Source organism: Schistocerca piceifrons, chromosome 9 (assembly GCF_021461385.2).
Source record: "Schistocerca piceifrons isolate TAMUIC-IGC-003096 chromosome 9, iqSchPice1.1, whole genome shotgun sequence".
Classification (NCBI taxonomy): Eukaryota; Metazoa; Arthropoda; class Insecta; order Orthoptera; family Acrididae; genus Schistocerca; species Schistocerca piceifrons.
In genome coordinates this window covers 181,441,069-181,464,863 of record NC_060146.1, presented here as the reverse complement: position 1 = coordinate 181,464,863, position 23,795 = coordinate 181,441,069, and the positions used below count along the sequence as shown (strand labels likewise).

Sequence of the window (23,795 nt, the reverse complement as noted above, 5' to 3'; positions counted from 1 at the left end):
GCATCACAATATTTTTATGATCCGAAGAAGTCAATGGCCGAAAGCGGTATTTGTGAAACGTACAATTCATGTGATCAACACGGACCTTTACAAATATTTTCTAGACTCTATAACGTTTCTTTGCCTGCTTATTTCAGCTACTGAAAGTGACCAGTTCATGGTCGAATGCATTTACAGGATTGTGAAATTCTCACTCTACTGTGTCGTACGATTTTTGAAAAAAAGTAAAACAGCTATCATTAATATTCGGCCAATCACTGTTTTTAATAACGTCCTGCATCGATTGATTCATTACATAACAAACGTACATGAAAATGCTCCTAATCGCGTGACAGCGTGAACTGAGTTCGCTTGTGGAACAGCCTATACATTTTTTTTTTAAATTTAATAGAAAGCAGCAAAATGAAGTTTCTTCCCGCATAAGAAAATATACTGGGTGAAGAAAAATTCGCGCAAACGGACTTCGCAGTGCAATACCTCACAACTACCTACATAAAAATGTCTTTCACAAAATTTCGTCCTGCACCTATTCAGGGCAGTAAATGGACGTTAAAGATTGGCAAGCTGCCCACACTACAATGACACTTACGGTAACTAACACTGACGGGATATAGCAGTAGTGTTGTGCAGTTTGCATAGTGGATAGTGTTTTGGATTAGCACGCATGAGGTCGAGGATTCGATTCTGGGTCGAGGCTTATTCGTTTTTATTTGCTAAATGTAGTCCGCGTAATACGGTATCTGGCGTCTTAATCGTCCCACAGCCTTTACAATGAGTCTTCTACAAAACATTTGCAGTTGCGTAATATGAACACAGAAATGGAGACACACTCATTTTCATTGACCAGCTTATAAAAAGCCTTTGCACGTCGTGGACGCGAATTGTTTCGCGTCACTGCATATACTAGATTCCAAACCTGTTTTGTGTGTACCTACCCTGATGGTCTCATTGATTAATACCAACTATTATTCTTGGCACATTCAAGTCCATTACATTTCGTAAAGGCCTTACGTCAACAGCAGGGCTAGCAACGTGCTTTGCAAATAATTTCAAAGGGTCCATTCAGGGAGGGTACACAATTCGCGCCCACGACGTACAAAGGGGTTCTTTAAAAGCTGCAATGAAGACGATCCTATTTCGATTTCTGTGTTCATATAGGGCGTAACTGCAGATGTCTTTTAGAACACCGACTGTAACCGCGATATGGGGATTAAGACGTCAATACCGTACCACGGTGACTACATTTAGCAAATAAAAAACCAACACGCCTCAACCCAGAATCGAACCCTCGACTTCCTGCAAGCTAACCCGAAACGCTATCCACTACACCAGCTGCACAGCCCTCCTGTTATATGCTTTCACGTGTATATAGTTATGTACATGTGATTACAGTGTTGCCAGTTTGCCAACCTTTAACGCCCATTTACTGCCTGAAATACGCGCACGATGAAATTTTGTGTGACACATTTTTGTATTACTAGTATGTGAGGAATTGCATTGCTAAGTTCGAGTGCGCCAATTCATCTTCACCCTATATATTACAGACAGAAAAGCATGTCATTTTTCTGTCAGGAGGACTAGGTAATTACTGAATTTAAATTATTAATAAAAATTATAATGGGAGCCCTTTGTACGCATATTGAAAGTAAGAAGTGTAAACCGCTCTACGAAACCGAATCTTGGCATCCTTCTGTACACGAGTAGTAATTTTGCCGAATTTGGATCTGTATAAAAAGGAGATAATAAATTGGTAAAGGAGAAAGACTGACCACTTACGTATTGTCTTTGGTATTAATTTCATAAACTTACGAACAGCCAACCACTTCGCCTCACATTCGACTGGTTGGGTAACAGAGGTCGCATTATACACTGAAGACCCAAAGAAACTGGTACACCTAATATCGTGTAGGGCCCCGGCGAGGACGCAGAAGGCCGTAACACGACGTGACATGGACTCGACCAATGTCTGAAGTAGTGCTGGACGGAATTGACACCATGAATCGTGCAAGTCTGTCCATAGATAACGATGATGGAGGTGTGCAGCGATCACGCCCCTTTCTCTCCAAAAGAAGACCAAAGAGGCTCAATAATACTGAGATCTGGCGATTGTGGTTGCCAGGGAAGACGCCACAATTCATACCTCGTCCTCAAAAAAGAAACCAGTCCTGGATAATGCGAGCTGTGTGAACAGGGCCAGTGACATCTTGGAACACAGCTTCACCATTGGCGAACTAATATTGTACCGTGGGATGGAGCTTATCAGTCAAAATGGCCACATAATCGTTGGCAATAACGTCCTCGCAAAGTAAGTATGGGGCCCATGGAATACCACGATACGGCTGCCCAAATTATCACGGAACCCCCGCCATGTGACGTAAACACGATCATAAGTTGAAAACGGTGTGAACTAAAACTCATTCGACCAAACGACCTTCTTCCACTGCTCCACAGGGGAGCATCTATGACTTCGGTACCACGTTTTCCTGTTCGGGCATTTGCGCCACTGATGAATGGTTTTGGAATTCCAACTCGCTCTGGAATTCCCTGATTATGAAGCTCCCTAGGCGTTGTTTTGCTGTTGACAGGGTTCGCGAGTGCAACATTCAATTCTGCAGTGACTTAGCAGCTGTTGTGCTCTTATTTTTCGTCACATTCCACTTCAAAAATGGTTCAAATGGCTCTGAGCACTTTGGGACTTAACATCTGAGGCCATCTGTCGCCTAGAACTTAGAACTACTTAAACCTAACCAACCTAAGGACATCACACACATCCATGCCCGAGGCAGGATTCGAACCTGCGACCGTAGCAGCAGCGCGGTTCCGGACTGAAGCACCTAGAACCATTCGGCCACGGCGGCCGGCGCATTCGGCTTCAATTAGCACCCGTCACCATCATTGAACACACACTTCCGTCCGTGTTGTGGCTTTGCGGGTGCTGTCTTCCCGATTTCCCTGTATGTGATACAAGTCTTCGACGCCGCGCCTCTTGAACCGCCAAATATTTTGGCTACCTTGGTTACTGAAGCACCTCCGATACGAGCAACAACAATTTGCCAACATGCGTTTCTCGCGGTGATCCGTATTTCTGTGCAAACGCCGTATCTCTAACATATACCGAGTCGTCCTTAACTTGGATAACGGTGAGGGTACGTTGTTGTTGTCCGTATCGCCGACCTTCACGTCAACAGTAAGTGCAGTTCGACCAAACAGCGCACTGTAATTAGTGCTCTAAAGGTTAAATGCCGTCTGACACGCAGGTCTCTAGTATCCCCTCTCACTGCTGCCCGTACAAGCGGGAAGGGGAAAAGAGGAGCGAGTACCTACCTCGCTGTGTTCTGGCTGATTACGTCTCCAGATTGCCACCTCATTCGTGAACAACGGTCGTTCTGCCGTATTACAAATTTGCATCACAACATGGGGCGGGTACGGGAGTAGTTAAAAATTCACTCTTACTTATTTGTTAGTGTCATAAATACACGATCGGATCGAACCTGTGCGGAATTGACCCCCAGATGTCACGAGCGGCGAAGTCGTCACTATAAAAGGAGATGATGAGTACTGTGCTGTCAGCAGAGATTGGATTAGATTTACTTTCATTCCAATTGATTCGTAATGAGGAGGTCCTCTACGATGCAGAACATGTCAGAAAAACAATAATACATGACAAATATTTACAACTGAGACAAATAAGCTAATGTACCTTCCACTGGTCCCAAGTGGAATGATCGTAATTTTTTTTAATGAACAAAGGAAGGATCATTTTACAACACTCATTTACTGAGATCGCATTAATGCACTGAATTAAAAAAATGTTTTTTTTATTTATAAGGTAAACGTAAATGTCGTGTGACTAGGGCCTCCCGTCGGGTAGACTGTTCGCCAGGTGCAAGTTTTTCGATTTGTCGCCGCTTCGGCGACTTGCGCGTCGATAAGGATGAAATGATGATGATTAGGACAACACAACACCCAGTCTCTGAGCGGAGAAAACCCCCGACGGGAATCGAACCCGGGCCCTTAGGATTGACATTCTGTCCCCCTGACCACTCAGCTACCGGGGGGCGGAATTTATAAGGTAATAAACATATAATAGAACTACTACAATACTTATTTACAATGAACACATTGCTGCATTGAAATGGTGCAGAAGTTAGATTGTACTTATACAAACCAGTTGGTTCTACTGAGAAATTCATCAATGGAGTAGAAGGACTTGGCTACCAATAAATCCTTTAGGCTTCTCTTAAACTGAATTTCATTGGTTGTTAAGCTTCTTATGGCTGCTGGCAAGTTATTGAAAATGTGTGGTTCAAATGGCTCTGAGCACTATGGGACTTGACATCTGAGGTCATCAGTCCCCTAGAACTTAGAACTACTTAAACCTAACTAACCTAGGGACATCACACACATCCATGCCCGAGGCAGGATTCGAACCTGCGACCGTAGCAGTCGCGCGGTCCCTGACTGACGCGCCTAGAACCGCTTGGCCACCGCGGCCGGCGAAAATGTGTGTTCCGGAATAATGCACACCACTTTGTACAAGAGTAAGTGACTTTAAATCCTTGCGAAGATTATTCTTATTTCTAGTATTGATTCCATCAACTGAGCTGTCGGTTTGAAAAAGTGATATATTTTTAATGAGAGATTTCATTTACGATTAAATATATTGGGAAGCAGTAGTTAGTATCCCTAGTTCCCTAAACAGGCCTCTGTAGGGTGTTATTGAGTTCACATGACATATACCTCTTACTGCACGTTCTTGTGCCCGCAAAACTTTAACTTGGCTTGATGAATTACCCCAAAAAATAATCCCATGTGACATTATGGAGTGAAAGTAAGCACAGTATGCCAGCCTAGCTTTTTCATTTTTATATCCCCTATGACTGACAGAATTTGCACTGCAAATAGAGATTTGTTTAGACGCTTCAGCAGTTCTGTGGTGTGCTCCTCCCAGTTGAATTTATTATCAAGCTGAAATCCGAAAAATTTAACACTGTCCACTTCTTCTTTCTGCTTATCATCATATGTTAGGCAAAGCGTATGTTAGACAAGCAGGATCAGCAAAATGAGTCTGTCAAGAGAGCGCAATGACTTGGAACATGGAGTAGTCATTGGATGTCGCCTGAGTAACGGATCGATCAGGCACATTTCATCCTTCTTCAGTTGCGCAGGTGGACTGTTGGTGTTGTGATTGTGAAGTGGAAAACGAAGAAACAATCACAGATAAACGAAGGCAACGCAAGTCTCATATAGTGACAGCGGGTCTATTGAGCATTGCGGATGGTGGTTGTAACGTCACTTCCAAAGTGATATCAGTAGTCCAGCTAGCACAGTGATTGCGCTTATGGAGTTAAAAAGAATGTAACACAAAGATCGAGCAGTCATTGTTGGAGTCAATGCTAAACTAAGTTTGACGTCGTCTAAAGAGAGACGGCGCTTGACAGTGGAAGACTCGAAACGAGCGATTTGGAGTGATGAACCAAGATACACCCTGTGGCAATGCAATGGAAGGGTTTGCGTCTAGCGAACGCCTGGAGAGCGTTACCTCCCATCATGTGCAGACCAACAGTGAGGTACAGAAGATGATGGTAATACATTCATGCTCATAAATAAAGGATAATCCTGATACACGGTGAAACAACGCTCCGGTGGGCGGTTTGCGGGTTTAAATCACCTCGGGGTATGACCACGCGGTGCATTTGACCTGCGGTCGTCACACGGTGGCGCTGGCAGCAGCCCACATACGCAGAGGTGTGTTGGTGCATGTCAGAGTACGGAGCAGCGAGTAAGTGTGCAGACGTTTTCAGACGTGCTAATGGTGACTGCTGTGTTGAGAATGGCTCAAAGAACACATATTTATGACGTTATGACGTGTAGAATATTAGGGCGACTGGAGGCTGGTCAAACACAGCAGGTCGTAGCACGGGCCCTCCGTGTGCCACGAAGTGCGATCTCAAGATTATGGCAACGATAAAAGCAAACAGGAAACGTGTCCAAGCGCTACAGTACGGGACGTCCACAGTGTACAACACCACAAGAAGACCGATATCTCACCATCAGTGCCCGCAGACGGCCACGGAGTACTGCAGGTAGCCTTGCTCGGGACCTTACCGCAGCCACTGGAACAGATGTCTCCAGACACACAGTCTACAGACGACTGAAAAGACATGGTTTATTCGCTCAGAGACCTGCAAGGTGCATTCCACTGACCCCTGGTCACAGGAGAGCCCGTAAAGCCTAGTGTCAAAAACACAGTACACGGTCATTGGAACAGTGGTTCCACGTAACATCTGAACAGTGATTCTCGACGGGTTTTCATCTGGCGTGAACCAGGAACCAGATGCCAACCCGTTAATGTCCTTGAAAGGGATCTGTATAGAGGTCGTGGTTTGATGGTGTGGGGTGGGATTATGATTGGTGCACATATACTCTTGCAGGTCTTTGTCAGAGGAACCGTAAGGGGTCAGGCGTATCGGGACGTCATTTTGCACCAGAATGTCCGCCTTTTCAGGAGTGCAGTGGGTCCCACCTTCCTCATGATGGATGATAACGCACAGGCCCACCGAGCTGCCATCGTGGAGGAGTACCTTGAAACAGAAGATATCAGGCGAATGGAATGGCCTGCCTGTTCGCCAGACCTCAACCACATCGAGCACGTTTGGGATGCTCTCGGTCGACGTACCGCTGCACGTCTTCAAACCCCTACGACACTTCAGGAGCTCCGACAGGCACTGGTGCAAGAATGGGAGGCTATACCCCAGCAGCTGCTCTACCACCTGATCCAGAGTATGCCAACCTGTTGTGCGGCCTGTGTACGCGTGCATGGTGATCATATCCCATGCGCAGGAAACAATGGGGTTTTGCAGCACAAGTGTTTCGGGACAGTTTTTTCAACTTATCACCAATACCTGTGCCGTGTGTGTTCCCTATGTGCCTATGCTATTAGCGCCAGTTTTTTATAGTGCCACGTTGTGTGGCACCACATTCTGCAATTATCCTTAATTTATGAGGATGAGTGTATAATGAACTGCTACGTCGTAAAGAAAAAAAAATTAACCTGACCTCTGACTTTGACGCAGACAAGACAGATACTGCATTTAAACTCTCTCCTGATTTTTTTGTCTAGATGCATATACTTTAAATTTTTTTACCTGTCTAATACAAAAACCTGTGAAAAATTTTATTATAGATGGCTTCGTGGCTAAGGAGAGACCGGGTTAGGTACAGGATGAGTTGGAGGTCGGAGGTTTCCGTTTCTCCGGTTCTCAAAGGTCGCCATGCAAAGTCGGAGAAAAGTGCTAAAACTCGCGATGAAAACTCCATCTGCCGTGGCAGATAAGGTACTCATAGTCGCCAGAAGATTTTCTAGAAATTCTCTTTCAGAATGAGAAGGTTGAACAACAGTGGCAGTATGATATCTTCTGTGTAACAAACTGGTCGCTTAGGGAACGTCTTTAACACACATGCTGACGGCGAAATATTGCGCCTCGTTCGGACCGTGATAGTAGCAGATTCGCCCGGTATTGTTAATTTGCGAAGAAATCACTATGCACTCTATTGCTAAATACACTAATAGTTTTTAGGAAGGTCCGGGAATCGAACCTCGAATAAAAGTTCGTGGACGATATTTACCTTCTTTTTCATATGACAATTTTTTTTTATTCTTGTTAATTGTGACTACAAGTTGACCTCTGCACTTCAGATTACGTCTATATGCAAACTTATCTCACCTGAAAAAAAACACACAATGTCCAACCGGTATTCCTTATCTCCAACAATTGCAAAAAAAGCTACATGCCTTTCTTCACAGCAAAGAGCGTTGTCGTCATAGCAAAGAGCGTTGTGGTCTCAGTTACGGTAGCGCATCATCGCTGGTACTGACATCCGGAATATTACAATAATGTTACATCACGTAGTGACATTACAATAATCACGGTGCTTTACATCATGATCATCGGTGCCCTGACGAAAAGTCAGCAAGCCAATCTCACTGGTGGGGACGATGTGGAGCAGTTTAAAATGCATTGAAGTCTGCCTCTCTTCCCCACCAGTTTACGGATGAGGCCTGACTGTTCACGAAATTCCACCACTCTTGTAACACTGGAATCAGTATCGGCGAGGATGGTGGGCAGATCTCTACAGAGACTGAGGGGCTGCACTGATACCAATATATAAGACGCACGTTGCCAAAACATGATGAACTGAAAGTGGCACAGCACAAAACTTCATAAAGTGGTCGACCCTCCCACCGGAGGAGGAAGCCACGTGTTTAAGGGCGATGTCCGGTAAGCAGAACCTCCATCCAACGTTGAGACTGACATGAAGTCCACCATGCCTCTGTGGTAGATTTGAGCGACCGCAGTTTGTTTTCTGTCACCTTCAACCATCCACTTTCCCACCGACACATGATGCGTCTGTCAGAAAATTAGATGAAGGCGTACATCACGATGGGACACTGACGAGCAACTCGGTCCCGACATGCTTCCTTGGCCATTTTGTCGGCCACGTCGTTTCCCTTCATCCCGATGTGGTGATGTATCCAACAAAATACGAGGGTGGTTTGAAAAGTTCTCGGAATCACCACGATAGGTCAGTGCTAGCGCAACGAGTTCTTCACGTGATATTCTTTGGACTGTTGCCTGCAAACACGTGTCACGACAGTGCTCTTAGAAGGGAGCTGTGGCGGTGACGTGGCTCTGTTGTTCCTGCGTAATGATTTGCGAAGGTGGAAAAAAATCGAGATTCGAGCAGTGATTAAGTACTTCGTAAAGAAAGGTATAAAAGCAAAAGACATTCATGGAGGAGGAGATTTGTGTTTAACGTCCCGCCGACAACGAGGGCATTAGAGACGGAGCGAAAGTTCCGGTGAGGGAAGGATGGGGAAGGAAATCGGCCGTGCCCTTTCAAAGGAACTGTTATATCCTAGCCAGTAATGCCACCCGAGCCCGCTGCCAAAAGGTTGGCAGCATCAAAGTCCGGACGCCGTCAGCATAAGCAGCGCCAGCGAGACAGCAAATCGCCGCTAGTCTGCGCGCGCCACCGCTGGCTTCTGGGTTCTTAAGCGCTGGAGTCGCGAGCGCTAGGACAGTTCTGTATTCGCCGCTCAGTTGTATACTCGCCACCGAATTGTGTACTTGCTAGTCAGTTGTGTGTTCATCGCGGCAGAGTTGTTGTTTGTCGTCAGCCGACGCTGACCTAGCCGCTCCGACTCGAACTAGACAGATCTCTGTACACACGGAGTTCACTATTGCGTTTCTGTATCTTCGTCAATAAAGATAAGTACCGACTTTTATTTAATCAGAGTGTTTGGGTTTTCATCTTTCTGTTTACTGTTCCAGCGGACCGATCGACCCGCTATTAAAAGTGTGGCGGTGACTTCGTAAGCCGTTTCTACAGCGAATTGTTTGTCCCTACGAACACCGCCACAAAAGGAACCACCCCGGCATTTGCCTGAAGCGATTTAGGGAAATCACGGAAAACCTGAATCAGGATGGCTGGAGACGGGATTGAACCGTCGTCCTCCCGAATGCGAGTCCAGTGTAGATATTCATGCCGATTTTCAGAATACACTGAGGGACTCTGCTCCTTCGTTTCCAACTGTTGCCAAGTGGATGAATAAATTTAAATTTGCTCGGGAGAGCTTAGATGATGATCCGCCAGTGGTCGGTCAAGACGTGTCACTACTCAAGAAATAATTACAAAAGTGCACAATATGGTCGTGGAGGATCGCCGATCGAAAGTGCGTGAAATTGTTCATGCTTGCCAGATGTCATCTCAAAGGGCATATTACATTTTAACAGAAGAATTAGAAATGACAAAATTATCTGCAAGATGGGTGCCGCGACTCTTGACGCTGGATCAAAAACGCACGAGAATGGTTCGGAACAATGTTTGGCCCGTTTTAGGAGAAACGAACACAGTGGAAACATGCTGATTCTCCGCCACCAAAGAAAGCAAAGACAATTTCTTCGGCGGGAAAGGTGATGGCATGAGTGTTCTGGGATGCGAAGCGGATTCTGTTTGTAGATTATCTCCCCACTGGGCCAACAACTACTGGAGAATACTACGCTAACCTTGTGGTTAAATTGCAATAAAAGATACGCGAAAAACGGCCCAGTTTAGCAAGGAAGAAAGTCATCTTCCACCAACACAACACGCGCCGGCACACATGTGCCGTCGCCACATACGCCTTATTCACGTGATGTGGCTCCGTCAGACTTCCATCTCTTCCTAAAATTGAAAATCTTTCTTGGTGGACGAAGATTCACTTCAAACGAAGAATTGATAGCCGGAGTTTTGCAGGCCTGGAGGAAATTCATTTTCGAGATGGGATCGAGGTACTGGAACACCGTTGGGCCGAGTGCACTAATCTACAAGGAGACTACATTGAAAAATAAAAACAGTCATGTAAGTACTTTTTTTCTCTTCCGTTCCGAGAACTTTTCAAACCACTTTCTCATCACCTCCTCGCCACGGAGTTGGAGCCGCCGCTGTGAGCAGTCTGGATGAGCTGAATCAACTTGTCTACTGGATACATTTGGTGAATTGCTTGTAGTGCACTAGGCGAGTCGGAACAAACAAGAAACGCCAATACACAGTGGATGACTCGAAACTAGTGATTTTGAGCGATGAATCCAGCCATAACCCGTAGCAGTCTGATGGAAGCGTTTGAGTTTGACGAATGTCTTTACCTCAAATCACGTGCAGCCCAACAGTGAAGTACAGAAGGGAGGTGTTACGGTATGGGGATGTTTTTCGTGGTTATTGTGTTGTTCCATTATTGCGTTTATGAAAACACTGAAAGCCGAAGGATACGAACACATGTTACAGCCTTGCGTATTGTGCACAGTGGAGGAACAATTAAGAGACGAATGTCCTTTGCAACAGCTCGACAGTGCGCCCTGTCATAAGGCAACATCTGTTAGGCAGCTGTGGACAGCAACATTCCTAAAATGGACTGGGCTGCCCAGTGTCCCGACCTGAGTTCAATGTAACACCTTTAAGATGCGCTAGAGCTTCGACTTCGCTGCAGACCCCAGCGTCCAGCATTACTACCTTGTCTGGTTTCGGCTCATGAAGATGAATGGGTTGTCATTCCTCCACAGTCATAAACACACAGCACACTAAAAGTGTCCCCTGAAAAGTTCAAGCCGTTATACAGGCAAACAGTGGACATTCCCGATATTAATTTCCACTAGTAGGTGTCCAAATACACTACTGGCCATTAAAATTGCTACACCAAGAAGAAATGCAGATGATAAACGGGTATTCATTGGACAAATATATTACACTAGAACTGACATGTGATTACATTTTCACGCAGTTTGGGTGCATAGAACCTGAGAAATCAGTACCCAGAACAACCACCTCTGGCCGTAATAACGCCCTTAACACGCCTGGCCATTGAATCAAACAGAGCTTGGATGGCGTGTACAGGTACAGCTGCCCATGCAGTTTCAACACGATACCACAGTTCATCAAGAGTAGTGACTGGCGTATTGTAAACGAGCCAGTTGCTCGGCCACCATTGACCAGACGTTTTCAATTGGTGAGAGATCTGGAGAATGTGCTGGCCAGGACAGCAGTCGAACATTTTCTGTATCCAGAAAGGCCCGTACAGGACCTGCAACATGCGGTCGTGCATTATCCTGCTGAAATGTAGGGTTCCGCCGACCGCGGTGGCCGAGCGGTTCTAGGCGCTTTATCCCGGAACCGCGCTTCTGCTACGTTTGCAGGTTCAAATCCTGCCTCGGGAATGGATGTGTGTGATGTCCCTCGGTTAGTTAGGTTTAAGTAGTTCTAAGTCTAGCAAACTGAAGACCTCAGATGTTAAGCCCCATATTCATCCGAAAAAATGACATTTTGCCATTCGTGCACCGAGGTTCGTCGTTGAGTACACCATCGCAGGCGCTCCTGTCTGTGATGCAGCGTCAAGGGAACCGCAGCCATGGTCTCCGAGCTGATAGTCCATGCTGCTGCAAACGTCGTCGAACTGTTCGTGCAGATGGTTGTTGTCTTGCAAACGTCCCCATCTGTTGACTCAGGGATCGAGACGCGGCTGCACGATCCGTTAGAGCCATGCGGATAAGATGCCTGTCATCTCGACTGCTAGTGACACGAGGCCGTTGGGATCCAGCACGGCATTCCATATTACCCTCCTGAACCCACCGATTCCATATTCTGCTAACAGTCATTGGATCTCGACCAACGCGAGCAGCAATGTCGCGAACGATAAACCGCAATCGCGATAGGCTACAATCTGACCTTTATCAAAGTCGGAAACGTGATGGTACGCATTTCTCCTCCTTACATGAGGCATCACAACAACGTTTCACCAGGCAACGCCGGTCAACTGCTGTTTGTGTATGAGAAATCGGTTGGAAACTTTCTTCATGTCAGCACGTTGTAGGTGTCGCCACCGGCGCCAACCTTGTGTGTGAGTCCTGAAAAGCTAATCGTTTGCATATCACAGCATCTTCTTCCTGTCGGTTATTTTCGCGTCTGTAGCACGTCATGTTCGTGGAGTAGCAAATTTAATGGCCAGTAGTGCACTTCTTATCAGACAGTCTACGTCTATTTTAGGTTCAACAAGAAACAGGAATCGTAATTTTAAAAAAAAAGTTTAAAGGTAACCATTTAAAGTTCACTGCACACACCTACACAAAATTGTATCTCCACGTAGTCTGTTTCTGCTTGTCTTTTTCAGTTTTTAAGACGCTTCCATTAGGCGACTTTCTTGTTGCCTGTCTGATGCAAAATTTGGAACTGATTTCAAACCAACTTCGCTATGCACTACAGATCTGAAACACCCAACATGGCTGAGAAGCGGATGACAATGCAACATTAACTCGCTTTATTGTCTAGTGTGTGGCGGCGACTACTTTGCTTCTCTGTTTGTCTACTCGGTAAACATTTTGCATTTTATTTCAAACTAACTTCCCGACGCTCAAGAGACCTGAAACTTTAAACATAGCTCAGAACCCGATGACAGTGCAATGTTAACTCACTTTCTTGTCTCGTGTGTGCTAGAGTGTACTTTGTGTTCCACTGCTTTTCCCCACTTCCCCTGTTCTACTTGCGAATGTCTCGTAAGACCTCCGTAACAGTTCCAATCTCTGCAATTTTTACCTTCATGGTCTTTTCGCGGTATATACGTAGTAGGAAGCTGAATATTGTTTGGCTCAGACGAAGAGAAATTAAAGTAAACCAGAAATTTACCACATCAAAATGTTTGAAAAATTACACACAGACAAGGATAAAACGCTGAAAACAATTATTTAAGTAAAACCTTTTTTTTAATATAACACATTTTTAAAACCGTCTAAAACTTATGAAATAATTTCTCCTGGCCCCACACAGATTTCTAACCCGACAGATAGTCCTGAAATTTTGAGCTTGTGAATTTTTAACAGTTGTGACAATAATTGTAAAATTTGAAACGAAAACCTTAGGCGCATGCAATACACGATATTAAGGAGCGAAGAGAGTAGCTGTCGTTGAGAAAAATCGCAACAGCCAATATCATTTGCTATACAACTATTTGTGACCAAGGTTAACTATTCACACATGAATTATCAGTTACATGCGCCCCCTGTTTTTCGCTTTATTTTTACAGTGTTTTGTCACAATTATTAAAAACTCACAAGCAGAAACATTCAGAACTATCTATATGGGATTAGGAATCTGTGTGGGACTGGGATAAATTATTGTTAAATAGCGTTATAAAAAAGCGGCTGGTTACTCTCATCTTGTCTACAAGAATCACTCTGTATTTTGTATAGGACGAGAAAATAGCACTATTTAGTCCGTTTTAAAAATGTATTATATTAAAAAGTTTTTCATTTAAATAATTATCTTTTTCTTCTGCCTGTTTTGATGCATCTGACGAAGAATTCCTCCCTGTGCGAACGTCTTCATTTCCGGCAGTACTTCACATAAAGTCCTCACTTGTCTGTTGAACATACAGGGTGTCCAACTCAAACCTCCCTGATTTCAAAGACCCTGGGGAAAAAAAACACAGTAGATACGACAATGACAAAATTTACCACATTGTAGAGCATCTCTAAGAATTTATTTATTTATCATCAATACGCCTCTACATGTGAACCATTTGTAGCACGACGAATATCCAGTCTACATTCAATTTATTGCCAAGTTCTCTTTGACATTTCCTCTGTTATTGTAGCAATCGCATTAGTGATACAATGTCGCAACGTAGGAATATCGTCCACTTAGGTGGCATACACGCGATTCTTCACGAATCCCCACACGAAGAAATCAAGCGGCGTAATGTCGGATGAACGTGGTAGCCAGGCAATGGATCCTCCGCGTTCGATTCGACGATTGGGAAATTTCCTATCCAGGAACTTGCGAACAGCCGTTGACCAATGCGACGGAGCTCCATTTTCTTGAAAAATGGTGTTGGGTTGCAAGTCTTGTATATGAGGCTACACGAGCTGCTCCAACATGTCCAGACACAAACCCATTCACGGTTTGTTCCGCAAAGAACGGCCCAACAATCCTGTCGTGCATTGGCCAGCACCAGACGTTTAGTTTAGGGCTATCACGAACATGTTCAATGACAATGTGCGAATTTGCAAACCCCAAATCCGAACATTGTGCCTATTAACTATTCCTGATAGATGAAAGGTTGCCTCATCTGAGAATAAACGTCTTTCCAGGAAGCTGGCATCCATATCAACAGGCTGTAACATATCCGCAGCAAATTGTCGGTGCGGGTTGTCGTTCGGCGTCAGATGTTGCACAATTCGCACTTTGTAAGCACACATATAAAGACGCTGGTGAACCACACGATGCAATGTTGATCGAGGTACATCAAGATGCCTATATGCTTGACGAATTGACTTACGTAGGGTTCTGAGAAACGTCTGTCTGACGTCCTCCACTGTCTCTTCTGAAACTCCGTAACGTGCACCGCCAGAATGTTTCAGAACACTTCCTGTTGCCAGAAACTTTGTATACTATTCCTTAATTGTTTTCACATCAGATGTATCACATTCATACACACGACGATAATTTCTTTGCCCAGTAATCGGCGATTTTGTTTCTGCAAGCCACACTACTGCTTGCGCGCGCTGCTGTGGAGTTGCCGTTTTCACTTCATGCGACCATGCTGCACTCTGGCGACGATACTTGGCACTTCTGACGCGGGAATGTGAAGTCTGAGACGCTCTACAATGTGGTGCATTTTTCATTGTCATATCTACTGCGTTTTTTTTTCCTGGGTCCTTGAAATCAGGGAGGTTGAGTGGAACACCCTGCACTTTTTACACTCTATACTATCTCTAGCAACGTGGAAGCTATTCCCTGATGTCCCAACATATGACTATCATTGGCAGATGTTTCTCTCCACGCCTATCGTGAGGTGAATATCCTCATTTCAAATCTTATCAGCCCACCTAATTACCAACGCCCTTCGATACTACATTTCAAAATGTTCGCTTCTGTGTTTTTTATTTTTTATTTTTTTTATCTGGCGGAACAATTCTTACGACGTCTTATCTGCTTCAGCAATAAACTGAATCGTCGATGGCGTACGTTATTTGTGGCGTGGAAAAACTCACATTTTACGCAACATATTAAGTATCAAACAAGTTTTATGATTTGTTTAGGGAAAGGCAATCTCCCGCACTGCTACGATAGCATCGCTCCACCACACGCCCTCTTGCCAGGTGTTGTCATTACCCTGAAAGTGATAGGCGACGGTACAGGTACTCACCCCTCTTGAAGAGCCACCCCTCCTTGACGATGTTGGCTGTGGTGGGCGCCGAAGATGGAGGCGGCGACACCTCCGCCATGTCTGCAACACACGGCACACGCTGGCGTTAGGGACGGACCATTAGCATGACTTATAAACAAAATTGCCGTCGCATTAACCTCCAAAATTTCTAATGTCCGAACTTAGAGAGAGGTTGCGAGAAATGGGGTTCGACTTCTTGTGCATCCAAGAGCCGTACCCGAAAAATGAACAACTCAACCACTTACCGTTACACTTACACTGAGCTGACAAAAGTCATGGGATACAGGTATGCACATATGTAGAGATGGCAGTAGTATCGCGTACACAAGGTTATCAAAGGGCAGTGCATTGGCGCAGCTGTCATTGGTACTCAGGCGATTCTTGCGAAAAGGTTTTCTACGTCATTAGAACCGCACGACGGGAATTAAAAGACTTTCAACGCGAAATGGTAGTTGGAGACAGACGCATGAGACATTCCATTTCGAAAATCGTTCCGTAATTCAATATTCCGAGATCCACAGTGTCAAGAGCATGCCAAGAATACCGAATTCCAGGCATTACCTCCCACTACGACCAATGCAATGGGCGACGGCTTTCACTTAACGACCAAGAGCAGCGGCGTTCACGTAGAACTGTCAGTGCTAACAGACAAGCAACACTGCGTGCAATAACTGCAGAAATCAATGTGGGACGTACGACGAACCTATGCTCCATCGCATCTATGTCACAATAGATGTTCAAAGCGGCCTCTATGGACTGCAATGCGCGCGTTCTCGTGACTCATCATGGATTATCGTACTCTTTCGCTTACACCATGCTGGCGGACCACTTGCCTGGAGCTTGTACTTGGCTTCTTCTGTCAAGGGAACCTCCCCATCGCACCCCACTCAGATTTAGTTATAAGTTGGCACAGTGGATAGGCCTTGAAAAACTGAACACAGATCAATTGAGAAAACAGGAAGAAGTTGTGTGGAACTGTGAAAAATAAGCAAAATATACAAACTGAGTAGTTCAAGGGAAGATAGGCAACATTAAGGACGATAAGAACGCAGCAGCGCCGTGGTCTCGTGGTAACGTGAGTAGCTGCGGAACGAAAGGTCCTAGGTTCAAATCTTCCATCGAGTGAAAAAGTTTAGTTTTTTATTTTCAGTTTATGTGACAAACTCTTATGTTTTCATCACTTTTTTGGGAGTGATTATCACATCCACAAGAAAACCTAAATCGGGCAAGGTAGAAGAATCTTTTTACCCATTCGCCAAGTGTACAAGTTAGGTGGGTCGACAACATATATCCTGTCATGTGACGCACATGCCGTCACCAGTGTCGTATAGAATATATCAGATGTGTTTTCCTGTGGAGGAATCGGTTGACCTATGACCTTGCGACAAATGTTTTCTGTTCCCATTGGAGAGGCACGTCCTTTCGTCTACTAATAGCACGGTTTTGCGATGCGGTCGCAAAACACAGACACTAAACTTATTACAGTGAACAGAGATGTCAATGAACGAACGGACAGATAATAACTATGCAAAAATAAAGAAAGTAAAATTTTCAGTCGAGGGAAGACTTGAACCAAGGACCTCTGGTTCTGCAGTCGCTCACGCTACCACGGGACCACGGCGCTCCTAATCTCACATAGTCCGTTATGTTGCTTATGTGGCCCATTGACTACTCAGTTTGTATGTTTTGCTTATTTTTTCACAGTTCCACACAACTTCTTCCTGTTTTCTCAATTGATCTGTGTTCAGTTTTTCAAGGTCTCTCCACTGTGCCAACTTATAACTAAATCTGAGGGGGGTGCGATGGGGAGGTTCCCTTGTCAGTACCAGGATTCATCCCAATACCCCGTGGACCCCGGTCCTCCAGATCTGGTACATGCGCAGACAGCCCATTCGTTTGACTGAAGCCTCATGATCACACAAACGCCCAAAAACGTCTTAATATGTTGTGTGACGTGGTTGGTGTCTGCGAGCGTACTTCTCGACCGTTACCATCTGCTTGGCCACACACAAACAGCATCTCGGCTTCGTCCCGATATTAATACCGTACCATTTTTTCTGCTTCGCTTCGTGAATCACACAGCCTGCCAACACGCAAGGCACACACGCCACGTGGCCACAGGAAATGACTCGTCAGCACCTTCTACAGAAGCAAAGATGGTCACAGGACCTTTTCTCCTCCATTTCCAGCGAGAAATCTATCCCTGTAGTTTGTCGTTTTCATTAACATTCACACTGTGTAAGATTTTCCGCTCATCCTCCTACTGTTCTTAATATCCTGGTTGAAAATTTGATGCATCTAGTTTCCTTTCTATGCCAACGGCCTTGCCGCAGTGGTGAAATCGGTTCCCGTCGGATCACCGAGGTTAAGGGCTGTTGGGCTGGGCTAGCACTTGGATGGGTGACCAACCGGTCTGCCGAGAGCTGTGGCAAGCGGGGTGCACTCAGCCCTTGTGAGGCAAACTGAGGAGCTACTTGATTGAGAAGTAGCGGCTCCGGTCTCGTAAGCTGACATACGGCCGGGAGAGCTGTCTGCTGACCACATGACCCTCTATATCCGCATCCAGTGACGCCTGTGGCCTGAGGATGACACGGCGGCCGGTCGGTACCGTTCAACCTTCATGGCTTGTTCGGGCGAAGTTTGGCTTATTTTTAGTTTCTACATCTACACCTACATCTACATACATACTCCGCAATCCACCATACGGTGCGTGGCGGAGGGTACCTCGTACCACAACTAGCATCTTCTCTCCCTGTTCCACTCCCAAACAGAACGAGGGAAAAATGACTGCCTATATGCCTCTGTACGAGGCCTAATCTCTCTTATCTTTTGTTTGTGGTCTTTCCGCGAAATATAAGTTGGCGGCAGTAAAATTGTACTGCAGTCAGCCTCAAATGCTGGTTCTCTAAATTTCCTCAGTAGCGATTCACGAAAAGAACGCCTCCTTTCCTCCAGAGACTCCCACCCGAGTTCCTGAAGCATTTCCGTAACACTCGCGTGATGATCAAACCTACCAGTAACAAATCTAGCTGCCCACCTCTGAATTGCTTCTATGTCGTCCCTCCATCCGACCTCATAGGGATCCCAAACGCTCGAGCAGTACTCAAGAATAGGTCGTATTAGTGTTTTACAAGCTGTCTCCTTTACAGATGAACCACATCTTCCCAAAATTCTACCAATGAACCGAAGACGACCATCCGCCTTCCCCACAACTGCCATTACATGCTTGTCCCACTTCATGTCGCTCTGCAATGTTACGCCCAAATATTTAATCGACGTGACTGTGTCAAGTACTACACTACTAATGGAGTATTCAAACATTACGGGATTCTTTTTCCTATTCGTCTGCATTAATTTACATTTTTCTGTATTTAGAGTTAGCTGCCATTTTTTATACCAATCACAAATCCTGTCCAAGTCATCTTGTACCCTCCTACAGCCACTCAACGACAACAGCTTCCCGTACACCACAGCATCATCAGCACACAGCCGCACATTGCTATCCACCCTATCCAGAACATCATTTATGTAGATAGAAAACAACAGCGGACCTACCACATTTCCCTGGGGCACTCCAATGATACCCTCACCTCCGATGAACACTCACCATCGAGGACAACGTACGTTTCCTTTCTATGCTCTTATTTAAGGTCATACTAGCCTCTGGACTTGAGCTTACAACAGCCATATCCACCATTTTCAGTGATATACAACGTTCTACCACGATGGTCAACATAACAACTACAAATAGCCCAACTTGCAAACAGAAAACAAGGCATCCGTTGATGTGGAATCATGTCTCACGTAACGGGCCAGTTTACTTCAGCGAAAACGCAACATTACCAACAGCGTATTACACAATCTTCATTAAGGGAGATCTTCATTTGTTTCGCGCGCCGCACATTGCGGAAAGGGCGGTCTCGCGCGAAGTCACGGACGCTCCGAAAAATGACGAAAAGAACATTTCAGCACTTCAGCTTATTTTTTGGGGACGGTGGGGGTGGGGACGGGGAGGGAGAGGTCACGAACCCCACGAAAGCCCAGCTGGATCCGCGGCGGCTGCTACGCCGTGAGTGTTGGCAGTGAATAACGTGGCCAGTGAGTCAGAGCGGCCGCTGTGTCGGGGTTGGCGCAGAGGCGCCTAGCCTGGAGAGGTGAACGGCCTGTCCGGAATGACAAACACAGACTCCCCCCCACTCCCCCCCCCCCCACCACCGATCTCCCCTCCCCCACCCTCCGTCTCGATCCCCGCGCTGCCCTGTTGCTCTTCTCTTCCACACCTCCCCTCCCACTCTGCACTTAACTCGCATCAGACAGCCACGCGTGCAGGAGATGACAGCAGAGTAAAACAAATGCCACGCTTTTCGTTGAAAGCTTAGCTGCTGCAAGGTCGACCATATCCAACGGCAGAGGCGCCGGTCCAAAACACACACCACCAACCTCTCTCTCTCTCTCTATCTCTCTTTTTTCTCTCTCTGCTTAGGGTTAAAGAACTACATTGCATAATATTCAGTCCTTCGGTCAAGAGGTAGTTCATCCAGAGATAATGACATCCACTAGAAATTTGATCGGATTATTAACATGTGTACGGGTGTTAATATCGACACAATGAAACCAGTACTGATGCCAGAGCTGAGAAATATGCACTGAAGACCCAAAGAAACTGGCACACCCGCCTAATATCGTTTAGGGACCCCGCGAGAGCCGTAGCAACGCCGCAACACGACGTGGCCTGGACTAGACTAATGTCTGAAGTAGTGCTGGAGGTAACTGACACCATGAATCCTGCAGGGCTGTCGATAAATCAGTAGGAGTACGAGGGGGTGGAGATTTCTAAACAGAACGTTGCCTTGTATCCCAAATATGCTCAATAATGTTCATGTCTGGGGAGTTTGGTGGCCAGCGGAAGTATTTAAACTCACCTGGAGCCGCTCTCTAGCAATTCTGGGCGTGTGGGGTGTCGCACCGTACTGCTGGAATTGTTCAAGTCCCTCGAAATGCACAATGGACGCGAATGGATGCAGGTGATCAGACAGGATGCTTACGTAGGTGTCACCTGTCAGAGTCGTATCTAAACGTATCAGGGGTCACGTATCACTCCAACTGCGCACGCCCCACACCATTACAGAGCCTCCACCAGCTTGAACAGTCCCCTGCTGACATGCAGAATCCACATATTCATGAGGTTGTCTCCATACCAGTACAGGTCCATCCACTCGATACAATTTGAAACGAGATTCGTCCGACCAGGCAACATGTTTCCAGTTATCAACAATCCAATGGCGGTGTTGACGAGCTCAGGCGAGGCGTAAAGCTTTGTGTTGTGCAATCATCAACGATACACGATTCGACCTTCAGCTCTCAAAGCCCATATCCATGACGTTTCGTTGAACGCTTCGCGCGCTGGCACTTGTTGATGGCCCAGCATTGAAATCTGCAGCACTTCGCAGAAGTGTTGCACTTATGTCACGTTGAACGATTCTCTTCAACCTTCGTTGGCCCTGTTCTTGCAGAATCTTTTTCCAGCCACAGCCATGTCTTGAGATTTCATATTTTTCCGGATTTCTGGTACGGTACACTCGTGAAATGGTCGTACGGGAAAATCCCCACTTCATCGAAACCTCGGAGATGCTGTGCCCCATCGCTCGTGCGCCTACCATAACACCTTGTTCAAAGTCACTTAAATCTTGATAGCTGGCCATTGTATCAGCAGTAACCGATTAACTGCGCCAGACACCTGTCATATAGGCGTTGGCGATTGCAGCGCGGTATTCTGACTGTTTACATATCTCCGTATTTGGGTACGCATGCCTATACAAGTTTCTCTGGCGCTTCAGGGCATATAAATACGAACTTTGCTTGTTGCTAGGCCGATCTGTCGCGTAGACCAGTCGCCTGGCGCAAGTCTGATTATTTGCTGCCACTTCTGCGACTTGCTTGTCGATGAGGATGAAATGATGAAGACAACACAACAACCGGTCCCCATGCGGAGAAAATCTCTGCTCCGGCCGGGAATCAAAGCTGGGCCCCTCGCATGGCGTTATGCCACGCTACCACTCATCTATGGAGACAGACAGCTGATAAATAATTTAAGGAGAAGTAAAACAACACTATAGGACAAAAAACGAAGCACGAGGAAGACATTACGCAAATGGTGCCGGAAATCGGCAAATGTGAAGTACATTTACAGACAATTTTAGAAAAAAATGGTTGATTTCTTCAAGGGAAAGAGCTTTATAAAATGAACAAGTCAGTAACGCGTTGGTCGACCTCTGGCACTTATCCTTATTCGGTTTGACACTGATTGATAGAGTCGTTGAGTATCCTCCTGAAAGATACCATGCCAACTTGTCTCCAATTGGCGTGATAGATCGTCGAAATCCCGAGTTGCTTCGAGGACCCTGCCCGTAAATTTCAAACGTTATCAGTTGGGGAAAGACCCGGCGACCTTGCTGGCCAAGGTAAGGTTTGCCAACCACAAAGACAAGCAGTAGAAACTCTCGCCGTGTGTGGGCGGACCTTGTGTTGCTCAAATGTAAACCCAGGAAGGCTTGCGGAGAACGGCAACAATACGGGGCCTGTAATATCGTCGAGTACTGCTGTGCTGTAAGGTTAATGCGAATGACAACCAGGGTGGTCCTGCTATGAAATGAAGTGGCACCCCAGAGCATCAACCCTGGCTGTCGGTCCGTATGGCGGACGAATGTCAGCTCGGTATCCCCTGCGCTTCGCGGCCTCTCCAGACACCGCTGGTCATCGGAGCTAAGTTCGAAGCAGGTCTAATCACAGAACGCAATTCTACTCCAGTCAATGAGATTCCAGTCCGTAGACGCCCCGGAGAGTGTTGGGATACCAACCTCACTGTCAATGGGTTTGCCGGCCGATGTGGCCGAGCGGTTCTAGGCGCTTCAGTCTGGAACCGCGCGACCGCTACGGTCGCACGTTCGAATCCTGCCTCGGGCATGGATGTGTATAATGTCCTTCGGTTAGTTAGGTTTAATTAGTTCTAAGTTCTAGGGGACCGATGACCTCGGATGTTGAGTCCCATTGTGCTCAGAGCCATTTGAACCATTTGGCAATGGGTTTGTTTGTAAGAACTTTCCTCCTGCCAGTCACGATTTTATTTTATTCATATTTTACTCGAAGCGTTTCGGAAATGATTCCCATTTTCAAATGTGCTTTCTCTTTTTAATATGAAATTTTTCCGTAGTGTTTTGGATCTGTGAGATTCCGTTTCGTTTTGTTGACTTCAGAGCAATGTACAAAAAAAACGCGCAATTCTTCGTTACTTATCGATTTTTATATCTAGTTAGTGGCGAAATATGGACGAACTTGTACTTGCAGTGTCTCACACATGTTAAACATCACACAAAACTTTCAGTGCGCTGTATATATCGAGAATAACTTACAAAAACAAAGAGTTACAAAGATGTTTTTAGTTGTTGTAGTTGAGAGATGTTGATGCTGTTTGGTTTGTGGGGTGCTCAACTGCGCCATCATCAACGCCCTTACAAAATCCCATTTGTTACAGTCCAGTTTTTTCCACGTCAACTCTAACCACCGCCACAAATGATGATGATGATGATGATGATGATGAAAACACAAAAACCCAATCTCCGGGCAGAGAAAGTAGTTGACAGAGATAATAAGTCTCCTAAAGAGTATGTGCAGAGGGTACTTATTTTAACAATATAGACTATAATTTCCCTACATATATTTTACAATGGTCCTTATTACTATTTTTATTTAAGTATATTTTCAAAGCATCTGAAGATATTCACTGGTTCACTTTCAAGTTCTTCGTTTAACATTTTGTCTTTATATTTTCTGCAATATGAATGTATCTGCAGATCTTCTGACATATCCATTTTTCGTCCTTCATTTAGTCGGTAAGTACTTCAACAGTTTGCTCTACTTTCCCAAATGGGTATCCTGTGTTACGTATGTGTGCGACTATTTTGTTGGTGTTCTGCGTGTAGGGTTTAATATGCTCTGTACACCTGGCGTTGAAATTTCGGCCCGTTTGTCCTAGGCAGAG

The 23,795-nt window shown here is 45.7% G+C and overlaps 1 protein-coding gene across 1 annotated transcript in view; it reads right to left on the bottom strand.

The window, feature by feature from the left end:
- Positions 1–23,795, bottom strand: part of LOC124716995 (RAC serine/threonine-protein kinase) — a 694,752-nt gene that overhangs the window by 391,548 nt on the left and 279,409 nt on the right. The window contains exon 2 of the mRNA XM_047243620.1: positions 15,737–15,817. Coding sequence (XP_047099576.1) covers positions 15,737–15,815 — 79 coding nt within the window. The 5' untranslated portion in view covers positions 15,816–15,817. The remainder of the gene's footprint in view (positions 1–15,736; positions 15,818–23,795) is intronic.